Source organism: Macaca fascicularis, chromosome 1 (assembly GCF_037993035.2).
Source record: "Macaca fascicularis isolate 582-1 chromosome 1, T2T-MFA8v1.1".
Lineage (NCBI taxonomy): Eukaryota > Metazoa > Chordata > Mammalia > Primates > Cercopithecidae > Macaca > Macaca fascicularis.
Window position 1 is genome coordinate 12,537,831 of NC_088375.1, and position 13,153 is coordinate 12,550,983.

The 13,153-nt window shown below is 40.6% G+C and overlaps 1 protein-coding gene across 2 annotated transcripts in view; it reads left to right on the forward strand.

The window, feature by feature from the left end:
• Window positions 1-1,471: 1,471 nt before the first annotated feature.
• HEATR1 (HEAT repeat containing 1) overlaps window positions 1,472-13,153 on the forward strand; it is a 55,995-nt gene continuing 44,313 nt past the window's right edge. For both annotated transcript variants that reach the window (XM_005539715.5, XM_074038933.1), the window contains exons 1-10: window positions 1,472-1,566; window positions 1,864-2,037; window positions 2,609-2,825; window positions 5,948-6,089; window positions 7,567-7,668; window positions 8,607-8,747; window positions 9,533-9,744; window positions 9,905-10,038; window positions 11,455-11,557; window positions 12,937-13,047. In XM_005539715.5, the coding sequence (XP_005539772.3) occupies window positions 1,896-2,037; window positions 2,609-2,825; window positions 5,948-6,089; window positions 7,567-7,668; window positions 8,607-8,747; window positions 9,533-9,744; window positions 9,905-10,038; window positions 11,455-11,557; window positions 12,937-13,047 (1,304 nt within the window). In that variant the 5' untranslated portion in view covers window positions 1,472-1,566; window positions 1,864-1,895. The remainder of the gene's footprint in view (window positions 1,567-1,863; window positions 2,038-2,608; window positions 2,826-5,947; window positions 6,090-7,566; window positions 7,669-8,606; window positions 8,748-9,532; window positions 9,745-9,904; window positions 10,039-11,454; window positions 11,558-12,936; window positions 13,048-13,153) is intronic.

Genomic DNA, 13,153 nt, shown 5'->3' on the forward strand with positions numbered 1-13,153 from the left:
TTACTGAAGAAAATATTTAGTTGTTTTAAATGCTTTTAAAGCAAACCAACAACAAAAGACTGTAAATGGAAGAGAATCTGCATGAAGTATAGAAAACCAGGGCCTCCAGATTTGTAGCTGTGTTTCTGACATTCTCCAGGGAAGACAGTTACAGAAAGGCTTGACCTCCTGGCCCCGGAGAGCTCTTCAGAGAAGTTAACGCTTCCAGAAAAGATAGAGCATCCGATCTCACTCCGTCTGGAAGACGTCAGTTCATCCTAGTTCTAGCGCGTAGCACAGTGTTTTGGAAACAGATTAGGTATATTCACACATAAGGATACTGTCTCTTCCGCAACACTAATTTGTCGTAACGCCAAGAAGACCAGTGGTTGCAGGAATCTTCGCAAACAGTCAAGAGACAACTTTTAGAGGCGATGAAAACTTTGTGATTTTGACTGGCGAGGTACATTATACCAATACATGCATTTGCTAAAAGTCATCAAACTCTTCCACTGAAGTGGGTACAACTATTGTTTGTAAATTGTACCTCAACCGGATTCGACTTATTGATTTATTGATTTATTTATTGAGACAGTCTCGCTCTGTGGAGTGCAGTGGTGTAATCTTGGCTCACTGCAACCTCCGACTCCCGGGTTCCAGCGATTCTTCCGCCTCAGCCTTCCTAATAGCTGGGATTACAGGCGCCCGCCACCACGTCCGGCTAATTCTTTTATTTTTAGTAGAGACGGGATTTCTCTATTTTGGCCAGGCTGGTCTCGAACTCCTGACCTCAGGTGATCAGCCCGCCTCAGCTTCCCAAAGTGCTGGGATTACAGGCGTGAGCCACCGCGTCCGGCTAGGATTCGTTTTGAAAGAAAAAAATATATGCGACGTACCCCTCGGGAATGGAAACAAAGAGGAGTAACAAGATCTGCCCCAAGCTCTGGGGCGGTGGAGCCCAGCATTCATAGATCGGTTTGCACTAGCAGCAGAAGCTCATCTCACGACAAACTCGGCCTCTTCCCACTTCGTAGAGTAAGGAACAAGCTCAGAGAGATGAAATAATTTAGTGGCGTTCACCCGGTCGACAGGCGCCAGCGCCAGGATTTGAACCCAAACCACGTGACTTCACAACCCGTGGCTTTCAGCACTACGCGGTGCCGCTGGCATCTAGTAAAGGCTAGATCACTATATACTGAATGAATGATTCCCGCTACGGATCCTTAAAGCCCACAGAAGGCCCATCCAGAGACCGAAAGCTTCAGACATGAGCCGCAGCGCAGACGGATAGACTGGTGCTACGCGGGCGACGCTCAGACTTGAGCCTGAGTCCGGCAGGCTGAGAGGCGGACTGAGGGGCGGGGTGAGGGGCGGGCTGAGGGGGCGGGCTTTCGTCTCGGGAGGCGGAGCTGTCTCGTCGCATTCCCGGCAAGCTTGAACCTCTTCACTTGCCGTAGTGCGGGCAGCCGGAAGCTGCTCTACAGCGTGTTTTAGGTTTCCGGGTGAGGGTAGGGTTCCTTGGTACCATGTGGGAGCTGCTGTGAAGAGTTGTCGCATTCCAAGATATACCCAAATTCCCAGTTTCGGGTAAGGAGGAGCACAGAGCCGCTTGATGTGGCTGCGGATGGGGGCGGCATACTGAGGGAGGGTAAGAGTTTTCCGGATATCTGCGGAATCAGGTTTGAAGGAAAACCTTGGCGCGGTCGCCGGTACTGTAATTAGTTGTTAGCGCTGTTGCCATCGTCTTTGCCTCTCCGGGGTCCACAAATCTCAGGACAGCCGTGTTGTGTGTCCATGACGGCTCTGAGCGCAGAGGAAAATTGTTTGTTTATGAGGCGCCTTATAGTTTCGTAGAAACTTCTCAAAGTAGTTATGTTTTTTTAGCCTGTGTCATTAAAACTCCGCTGGCGTGAAAGATGACGTCCTTAGCCCAGCAGCTCCAGCGACTCGCCCTCCCTCAAAGTGATGCCAGCCTCTTGTCTAGAGATGAAGTTGCCTCTTTGTTGTTTGACCCTAAGGAAGCGGCCACCATCGACAGAGACACCGCCTTTGCCATAGGTGAGCCATCTTTTAACTTCGAAAAGCTCTTTGAAGCGTTTTCTGGATGTTACTTTTTTGTTTGTTTTCTCTTTTGCCTTGTCCTCTTCCTTAGCAGTTTCTAACATGTTGACGTATATTTTAAAGGAAAGAGAACATAAGAGCCAGGTGCTTGGTTCTTGAAATGTTTATGAGTAGTGGTGTCTGGATTTCACAGATGAAACGAGGTTAAGAGAGGTTAACTAATATGTCAGAAAGAAGAACAGCTAAAAGGGGATGGAGGCAGTGACTGAGAGGAGAAGTCCTCTCAGGGACTGGCCTAGTTATTGTAGGGGATAGCCAAAAAAAAAAAAAAAAAACAAAAAACAAAAAGGCAATGTTCCCTGCCACGAAGTGCTTTCTGTTCTAGTAGATGAGATGGGATTTACTCTATATGTTGAAAACTAGAAATCAGTGTTTGGGACTGTATTATAAATTATATGTACTTAAAGAATTCAGAGACTTCTTAGGGGTAAGTAAAGCTGTAAAAGAGGGGTGGGATGAGTTTGCTTGTAAAGAATTGTTAAATAAACTGGCTGTTTTTGAAATTTAGGATGCACTGGCCTGGAAGAGTTGCTTGGAATTGATCCTTCCTTTGAGCAGTTTGAAGCACCGTTGTTCAGTCAGCTAGCAAAAACCTTGGAGCGAAGTGTTCAGACCAAAGCAGTAAACAAACAGCTGGATGAAAACATTTCATTATTCCTTATTCACTTGTCGCCTTACTTCCTGCTTAAGCCGGCACAGAAGTGTCTGGAGTGGTTGATTCACAGGTAGCTAATAGAATTACAGAAATAACTGTGGGCTAATCACTTTGGTCTTTTAAAAAATTAAGTAGTTGAGAACACTTATCAAGTGAAAGCTGAAAAATTAGGTGTATTAAGAGATTGATACAGTGTCCGTCGTGTGAGATAAACATGCTCTTCTGCCTTTAAATTCTTTTTTGTTGATAGTGAAAAGTAGAACTACTGATGATTTTGAGTAAATGGTCTAACCTCATTAGTTCTTTTTTTTTTTTCAGATAGAGTCTTGCTCTGTCACTCAGGCTGGCATACGATAGTGAAATCTTGGCTCACTGAAACCTCTGCCTCCTGGGTTCAAGCAGTTCTCCCACTTCAGCCTCCCAAGTAGCTGGGATTACAGGCACCTGCCATAATGCCGGGCTGTTTTGTGTTTTTGTAGAGATGGGGTTTCACCATGTTAGCCAGGCTGGTCTTGAACCCCTGACCTCAGGTGATCAACCAGCTTCAGCCTCCCAAAGTACTGGGATTACAGGCTTGAACCACCTCGCCCAGCCTAACCTCATTATTTCTAAGGAGCCCATGTCAGTTTGCCATTACAGCTTGTTCCTGTACACTTGGGGCAATGAGTATTAAGCTTCTTTCTTGGCAAAATAACAAAATGGTTGGGGAAGCAGGCAGTGTTATCCTCTGAAATACCATTACTTGAGAAAAACAGTGGTAGCTAATGTGTTTTGAGCATGTATACACCAGGCCTTGCTAAGCACTTTACCTGCATTATCTCATTTAATTTTCACAGCATTCCTCTGGTGAGATTACTTGTATTAACCTTGTTTTACAGTTGAGAAAACTGAGGCTTAGAGGGGTTAAGTTCCTTGAGTCACACAGCTAGTAAGTGGCAGAGCTAGGATACAACTGAAGTTTATTTCCAAGGTCTGATCTTTTATCTGCTTTGGGAATTGTCTCAATAAGTTTCCTAGGTTTATGTTCTCGCATATTGGTATCACATCACAGCATACACATTTTTGTTTTGTTTATTCTCCCATTATATATGTCTTTTTTTTTTTTTTTTTTTTAGAGATAGTCTCGCACTGTCGCCCCAGCTGTAGTGCATTAGTACGATCTCAGCTCACTGCAACCTCCGCCTCCCAGGTTCAAGCAATTCTCCTGCCTCAGCCTCCCAAGCAGCTGGGATTACAGGCGCCCACCACCAAGCCCAGCTAATTTTTTGTATTTTTTGTCGTAAAGGCGAGGTCTCCCCGTGTTGGCCAGGCGGGTCTCAAACTCCTGACCTCATGATCCACCCACCTCAGCCTCCCAAAGTGCTGGTGTGAGCCTCTGCAGCCCCTGCACACGACTGTCTTTTTCATTTTTATTTTTTTTGAGTGTCGGGATTTCACGCTGTCACCCAGGCTGGAGTGCAGTGGTGTGATCATGGCCCACTTGACCTCCAGGGCTCAGATGATCCTCAGATCTCAGCCACCCAAGTAGCTGGGATTGCAGACATGCACCACCATGCCCAGCTAGTTTTTTCGTTTTTTCGTTTTTTGTAGAGATAGTATCTCACTTTGTTGCCTGGGCTGGTCTGGAACTCCTGGCCTCCAGCGATCCTCCTGCCTCGTCGGCCTCCCAAAGTGCTGAGGTTACAGGCATGAGCCACCACACCCAGTCCACCTTACATATTTTAAAAGTAGATTTCTATTCCATTAATTGGAGACATGGCCTGGCCAGCATGGTAAAACCCATCTCTATGAAAAAGACAAAAATGAGCTAGGTGCAATGGTGAGCACTTGGAATTCCAGCTACTTGGGTGGCTGAGGCAGGAGAATTAACTTGAATTCAGGAGACGGATTTTGCAGTGAGCTGAGATTGCGCCACTGCACTCCAGCCTGGGTAACAGAGGGAGACTCTGTATCAAAAAAAAACACAAAAAATGGAGACATGGGGATAAACTAATTTTTTTTCAAGAAGCAAGTGAGTCATCAAGAAAACATAATTTTATCTTGGGTCTTCTGATTGTCAGAACATTAGGGCAGTCAGACAAAAAAGAATATTTAAAAATCTGTAATATTTCCATCCGTTTTCTAGCACTTAATTTTACCCCCAAATAGATCATTAATGTAAGAAATACTTATACTTTCTGCATTTGATTTTTCATTTTATTTCTTCAGATAACTTATTTATTTATTCAGCAAATACTAAGTTCAGAACACAGGTAAGTACATTGCTCTTGATTACTGTTTTGAAATAAATGCCGTAATAAAGGATTAAGCACAGTTTTTGGATGTAGTTCTGCCTGGAATAGTTGAAGAAAGCTTCATGGTAAAGGTAATGGCTTGGATAGCGCTAAAATTGTATGTCAAACTAATAGGCTGGGTTCAGTGGCTCACGCCTGTATTCCCAGCACTTTGGGAGGCTGAGATGGGTGGATTGCCTGAGCTCAAGAGTTGGAGACCAGCCTGGGCAACATGGTGAAACCCCATCTCTACTAAAGTAAAAAAAAAAAAATTAGCTGGGCGTGGTGGTGTACGCTTGTAGTCCCAGCTACTTGGGAGGCTGAGGCAGGAGAATCACTTGAACTTGGGAGGTGGAGGTTGCAGTGAGCTGGGATTGTCGCGCTGCACTCTAGCCTGGGCAACAGCAAGACTGCCTCTCGAAAAAAAAAAAAATGGTTGAGAGACTAGTCTGGGCAACATAGGGAGACTTGGTCTCTATATGGCAATGAAAAATTAGCCAGCTGCGATGGTGCTCACCTGTGGTCCGAGCTCCTCAGGAGACCTAGGTGGGAGGATCACTTGAATCTGGGAGGTCAAGGCTGCAGTGAGCCATGATCGTGCTCCAGCCTGGGTGGCAGAGCAAGACTCTATTTCAAAAAAATAAATGAAAATTTTAAAGCTGAGAGAAAATGGGATGTAGATTTTGATGTTGAATATTCAAAGATATTGCATAGGATTGGCTGGACCATGTTGAGGGATATGCGAATGCACAATTGAGGACTTTTTAAATGCTCTGTGTCTTGCTTATGATTGTGTGATTTTCACTGCTACTCATTCTAGGTTGTTTTAGCTCATTAATATACAGTTTGAGCATGTGAGGAAATAGGTGCTTATTATTAAGTTTTGTATCCAGTTGGACTGTTTGCTTTTTTTCCCCAGGTTCCATATACATCTCTATAATCAAGATAGCCTCATTGCTTGTGTTCTGCCATACCATGAGACAAGAATATTTGTGCGAGTCATACAGCTTCTAAAAATTAATAATTCAAAGCACAAATGGTTCTGGTTGTTGCCAGTTAAGGTACGATTGCTGAATGACACGTCTGTAATCATTACAAATCTTGATTAAGGGATTTAATTAGGAAAAAATAAGTCAGTGCTCCTGGGGATAGTCCAGATAATTACCTCCATCATTTTTATTTCCTAACTTCCAATTGAAACTATTATTAATGTTCATAATATTTAGCTTTTATTTAGTATCTGACGTCAGGCTAGGCAATGTACATTATATTATCTTGGATTATCACAAAACTTTATTTTTACAGATGAGGACAGGCTGCTTGCCAGAGTTCACATAACTAAAAAGTGGCAGAGTTGAGATTTGAACCCCAGTCTGATTCCAGAGCCTGTGCCTTTCTGTTGTACCATGCTGTTTGGCATTTTAAATTTTGGAACTGAGAACTTAAAAGTTGAAGACGAACAAAGGCAGAAAATACTTACAAAAATGAAAAGGATAAAGATAACTTCAGGGGCTTCAATAATTTATTAAAGTTGTAAGGAAGATGCTAGTAATTAATTTACAGATGAATAAAAGGATGCTTGTGTAACAGGAAGGGTCTGGGTAAGAAAAGACAGCATGATACTGTAGGCAAACCAACTGACTAACCGTTAGCACTTTGCAGCATATGGGAGGAAAGTAGACGTATGTTGTTAGCAGGAACTTTACTGCATATTGAGCATGGTGATCCAGGGTAGGAGAGGAGGCACATTGGGATGAGAGTAAGCTAACAGATCATGGGGCTGTGCACATTTGGCTGATGATGGTAGTGGGGTCAGTTTTCAGAATTAGTAAAACAGGAGGAATGAGGACTCTTTAATTAGAAGGATAATTTAAGAATCTGAATGTAAAGCACTTTAAAGAACGTTGGAGAAGGCCAGCCTTTGATAAAGCTCTTAAACTGCTTTTCACAACATTCACTCTGCCCATAGCATCAAAATTATTCTTCCTCTGATCTACCCTTGGACCTTGCTGCTCCCTAGGCATTCTTATTCCAGGTATCCAAACTCCACTCACCTACTAAAGTTCACTTAAAATTCTCCTTTCACTTAATATTTATTGAGCATCTATTACATACCATGTACAATGCTAGATGGTGGGAATAGTGGTATAAGTTGTCCATGTTCCTCGTCTATTTCTGTTCTTAGCATTATTGTAAAGCAATGACAGAAGCATATCATATTGGCTCAGAAACCATATCGAACCAGTAAAATTACTGAGAATCTAGAGCATCCAGATTATGATAAATACCTTTCAAAATGTGACATATGATAAGCAAACATTTTTCACTAAATACCTCTGCCCTCTTTGCTGACCTTCTCTTTTGAATTTCTAAGTTTACATGATTTTCTGTGTTAATTTCATCACCAACACCAGTTATAAGGAGCGATTATATTTTTAATTTATGAATTGGAGCAGTGTGAAGACATTACTACGGTACTTTTAAATAAGGATCAGTTGATGAATGTCGCTAAGAGTTTGTTCTTTCTGTCAATAACAGCAATCTGGAGTGCCCTTAGCTAAAGGAACTTTGATTACCCACTGCTACAAAGATCTTGGATTCATGGATTTCATTTGTAGTTTGGTGACAAAATCTGTGAAGGTGAGCGATCTTGTTTCATGAGTATATAATTTTATGAAAAGATTGCCTGCTTTGAATGAAGAAAACATACTAAAGCATACCCTAATAACAGTAGTACTTTGGATAAATTTATTTTGTTAAATGGTCTGGTGTTTTGAAGCAGGAGTAGTTTGAAAGTCCGTGGTGTTTCTTTTGTTTTTTTTTTTTTGTTTTTTTTTTTTTAAAGAATCAATCTTTTTATCACCAAAGGTGTTTTTCTACAAAAATAAATGCCTATTCCTTGCCAGATTCTAGTTACAGTGACTATTCGAAGAGGCTTCTAGAAATGTCAGGAATATTCAACCTGGGAAAGCTGTTTAAAAAATTACAAGGCCAGGCACGGTGGCTCACGCCTGTAATCCCAGCACTTTGGGAGGCCGAGGCAGGCAGATCCCTTGACGTCAGGAGTTTGAGACCAGCCTGGCCAACCAACATGGTGAAACACCGTCTCTACTAAAAATACAAAAATAAACTGAGCATGGTGGCACATGCCTGTAATCCCGGCTATTCAGGAGGCTGAGGCAGGAGAATTGCTTGAACCTGGGAGGTGGAGGTTGCAGTGAGCCAAGATTGTGCCACTGTACTGCAATCTGGGTGACAGGGCGAGACTCCTTCTCAAACAAAAATTTAAAAAATTAAAATGTTAGGAATATCATTAGGCAGTTAATTCTTGTCACATTGTGTAGTGTATTTATTCATTGTTGCATATGGTAGTTCAGGAGAACTGTAAATATTTATTTGGCCTTTCACTTTTGTTTTGTTTTTTTTTTTGGAGACATGGTCTTGCTCTGTCGCCCAGGCTAGAGTACAGTGGTGCCATCATAGTTCACTGAAGTCTCAGCCTCGAACTCCTGGCCTCAAGCAATCCTTCTTCCTCCCTTTCACTGTTAAATGTGTTTTGTTTGTGTTCCTTATTTCAGGTTTTTGCTGAGTCCCCGGGCAGCTCAGCTCAGTTGAGGGTGCTCTTGGCTTTCTATGCTTCTACCATAGTGTCGGCGCTGGTAGCTGCAGAGGATGTATCAGACAATATCATCGCCAAACTATTTCCCTATATCCAAAAGGTTGGCACTGCTGATGTGTTAAGTAGATTATTTTGTACTTAAAGGAATTTTCTTGCTTTCGAAAGTTTTTTTAGATTTAAGTGTTTTTAAATGGACAGTTTATTTCAGATGGTTGATGAGATTTAGCCTTTAGGTTGAAAATATGACACTTTTTTATTGGAAACTCACCAGACTGGGACCTTAATCAGGACTCTTAAGAATAAACATTGGCTGTCTGGCCCTGACGCTATCTCCTAGATTGATTTCCATAGCAGTCTTTGTACCTCACTGGAAGAAGGATGGAGCAGACAGTCTCTTCGGGGCGTAAGCAGCCTCTCAGCATTCTTTGTGCACTGGCTCCTGCCTCTCAGCGTTTCTCCTTCCCAAATGCCTTGTTGCCTGCTGCCTTCCCAGGTGCCCCATGGAGGTACTGCTTTCACTTCCCACAGTGTCCCAACTTGTTATCTTTCATCAGACTTGTCTCTTCCATTAGTGATCTGATTGAGGTCTCCCTCCCATAAGTAGGATTTTATGTATAAAAGAAGAGCTTACTGGCTCCTGTTAGGACATGCGGTAGATGTTTGAGTTGGGAAATTTTCTGAGATCCTTTTTCTCGTCCAACAGACTTATCTCTGTATCCACTTTGAAAAAGGGGTCAGCTCCTTTATTGTTTACGTCTGAAGAGTGATTGCTTATGCATTAGGTTGTATTAATCTCTATGACGTTTCTAATTTGTCAGATTAACATTTAAAGTAGCAGAAAATAATATGGTTTATCATTTTTCCTTATATTTAAAAAATATTTAGGGATTGAAATCATCTTTACCAGATTACAGAGCTGCAACATACATGATAATATGTCAAATTTCTGTGAAAGTGACCATGGAAGATACCTTTGTGAATTCATTGGCATCACAGATCATCAAAACATTGACCAAGATTCCCTCTTTGATCAAGGATGGATTAAGTTGCTTGATAGTGCTCCTGCAAAGACAGCAGCCAGAGAGCCTTGGGAAAAAGTACGTACCATTGAATTGAGAAATGGTGCTAGTCAGAGGTGAATAAAATTATTTTGAATAATTTTTTTTCTAAGATAAGTGATTATGTATATTTGTTTATATTGTCACTTACTGTCTAACTTATAAAGTCAAAAGGATATGTACTTTTGCTTCTTCAAAGGCCATTCCCTCACTTATGTAGTGTTCCCGATCTTATTACAATACTTCATGGGATTTCTGAAACTTATGATGTCAGTCCTCTTCTGCGTTACATGCTTCCCCATCTGGTTGTCTCCATCATTCATCATGTTACAGGTATGTGGTTTTATATTTTTTGTCCAGAGATTTTCTTAGATTTCATCTTAAAATAGTAACTATATCCTGGTTAACGGCTTTAAAATATTTAAAATTTCTGTTTTCCAGTTGTTCTTGTGTAACTTATCTATTTCTTAAGTGAGAAACATTTGGGGTGGGGAGCAGGTTGGTTGAAGAGAGATCCTTGTTAAATGAGTAATTTCTTAGAATCCAATTTTCTTTTTTTAGATCTGTGTTCTTAAACACTTAAATAGTCTCTTCATGAAAAAGACTAGAATAATTTTAAAATTCATTACTGAGTAAACCTTTGCCCTCTCATTTAGGTATTTAATGAACTTTAGTGATTCATTTACAGTGAATATCTCATCCAGTTGCCAAAAAAGTCTTTTCCCTACAGTAATTAAAAATATAAGACCAAGAAAATTTTTATACATAAAAATCCAAATTATGAAACAAAGCAAAAAATAATAATTAGAGGGCCAGGTGGCTCAAACCTATAATCCTAGCACTTTGAGAAACTGAGACGGGCAGATCATGGCAAAACCCTGTCTCTACAAAAATGTACAAAAATTAGCCGGGCATGGTGACATGCAGCTGTGGTCCCAGCTGCTCGGGAGACTGAGGTGGGAGATCACCTGAGCCCAGGGAGTTCGAGGCTACAGGGAGCTGTGTTTGCGCCACTGCAGTTCAGCCTGGGCGACAGAGCGAGACTCTGTCTCAAAAATAATAGTAATTATAATTAGAAATTGATTGTTTGCGTTACGTCTTTTAATAAATACGAAAAGACTAGGAAGAAACACTAGGTTCTGTTGCTACTTGGAGAATCCTAAGAAAGACTTCTCTAAACTTATGTTAGTCTACTGGAAAATGAGATTTTCATAACCAATCTTGGTTTAAACATGCATTTTAGAAAAGTGACTAGCCAAATGAAAATGTATTCTTCCTATTCTGAAGGTAATGAGTAATGTCCCATTCTTTGAAAGCAAGGGCTAAGATCAGATTCATACATTTATTATAAATCTGAAATAGATGACAACTCTTGGTTCAGTAAGGGGGTAGGTACTGAGATGAAAGTCTAGCGTGTTTTCAGAGATAGTTGTTTGGAACATCACAACTAATTTGTAATGTTACCTGGGGAAAGATTAATTTTGGACTTTTGTTTTATTATTGTTATAAGCGTGATAGTACTTGTTAAAAATAGAGAATTTCAGATAAAGGAAAAATGAAGGTGATCTATACAAAAAAGCTTTGAAAAATGACTAAATAAGTAGAATGCAGTTCTGGAAATAGATAAAAAAGCTGGATATCAGTGTGTGTGTTTTATTCTGAGAAAGTTTTTCTGCTATAAGTGAATTTAATAATGTTAGCTTGCAAAGTAAATTTTTCCCAACACAATTTTAATTTCTACATATTAAGGAGAAGAAACTGAAGGAATGGATGGTCAAATCTACAAGAGACACTTAGAAGCTATACTTACAAAAATATCACTGAAGAACAACTTAGACCATTTGTTGGCTAGGTAAGCTATTATTTTTGACATGCTTTTGATTTACATTTTTGTGACTCAGTATTATTTTCCAGATTGGTTAGAAATTTCCCAGTATTCCTTTTTAATGTATATCTTGTTTTGTCTGTATCATTTCGTTAACTATAAGTACTTAATCCAGTAACTGGCAGCATTAAAAGCAAAAGTAATTTTTCTTGCATACCTTTAGTGCTTATAGATGAAAATGGAAAGTTAGTGGTTAAGCTAAATTTGGGTAATAACTAAACGCAGTTTTTGGCCATTTGAAGTTTTCTATTAGTAAATGGACCGTAATATCTGAAATAACACATCACAATTGAAACGCCGTAAATGTCATTTAGAAACAATATTGAAGGTAGGCATAGAGTAAGGATTATTTCATTGCGCTAAAGATAATTCAGTCTTTTTTTTTTTTCTTAATGGGCAACTTGATACAGTGAAAAGATGTAGGCGTTGCAGTCAGACATAGGTGTGATTCTGCCCTTACCACTTCCAGGACTATAGTAAGTTTTGGAGGTGAGACTGGATGTGGCTTTGCCATTTTGTAGCATCAAGAGGGTACCTGTGTGTTGGTGTGCATCGTTCATGCCCCTTTGCTCAGAGGGTTGGTTTGTGAATTAAAGGAGAGTATACACATGTAGTAATGTTGAGAACATAGGCTCTAGAATCAGACTGGGGCTTAAAATGTGAAACTGCACTCTGTGGCACAGAAGAGCTCACTGAGTGTTGCCTTTTGTTGGTGTTCTCGTGAGCAAATTGGAAGACTTATACCCTGGTTTCTTTTCCTTTTTTTTTTTTTCTTTTGAGATGGAGTTTTGCTCTTATTGCCCAGGCTGGAGTGCAGTGGTGCCATCTCAGCTCACTGCAACCTCTGCCTCCCAGGTTCAAGCGATTTGCCTGCCTCAGCCTCACTAGTAGCTGGGATTACAGGCATGTGCCACCACACCTGGCTAATTTTGTGTTTTTAGTAGAGACGAGATTTCTCCTTATTGGTCAGGCTGATCTCAAACTCCTGACCTCAGGTGATCCACCTGCCTTGGCCTCCCAAAGTACTGGGATTACAGGCGTGAGCCACCACAATTTCAAATAGCAATATAGTCTTGCTGTGTTGTCCAGACAGGTCTCGAACTCCTGACCTTAAGCAGTCCTCCTGCCCTGGCCTCTGAAAGTGCGGAGATTGTAATGCCAGTGGTGTGAACCACTACACCAGACCCCTAGTTTCTTTATCTGTAAAATAAGTATTAAATTATACCTTGTATAAGTATAACAATTAGAGATAATATTTCTAAAGCACTTAGAATATAGTAGGTACTCAATAAATAGTAACTCTTATGTATGCTGACATTTCTGTGTGTGTGTGTTTTTTTTCACAGCCTTCTATTTGAAGAGTATATTTCATATAGTTCACAGGAAGAAATGGATTCTAATAAAGTGTCTTTGCTTAATGAACAATTTCTTCCACTCATTAGGCTTTTAGAAAGCAAGTAAGTCATGCGTGTATGTTTATGCTCTTCTAAAGTACTTCCTGTTCTATAAAGATATGATTCACAAGTCACATCTTAATATACTGAATTGTACAGAGATTGTCCT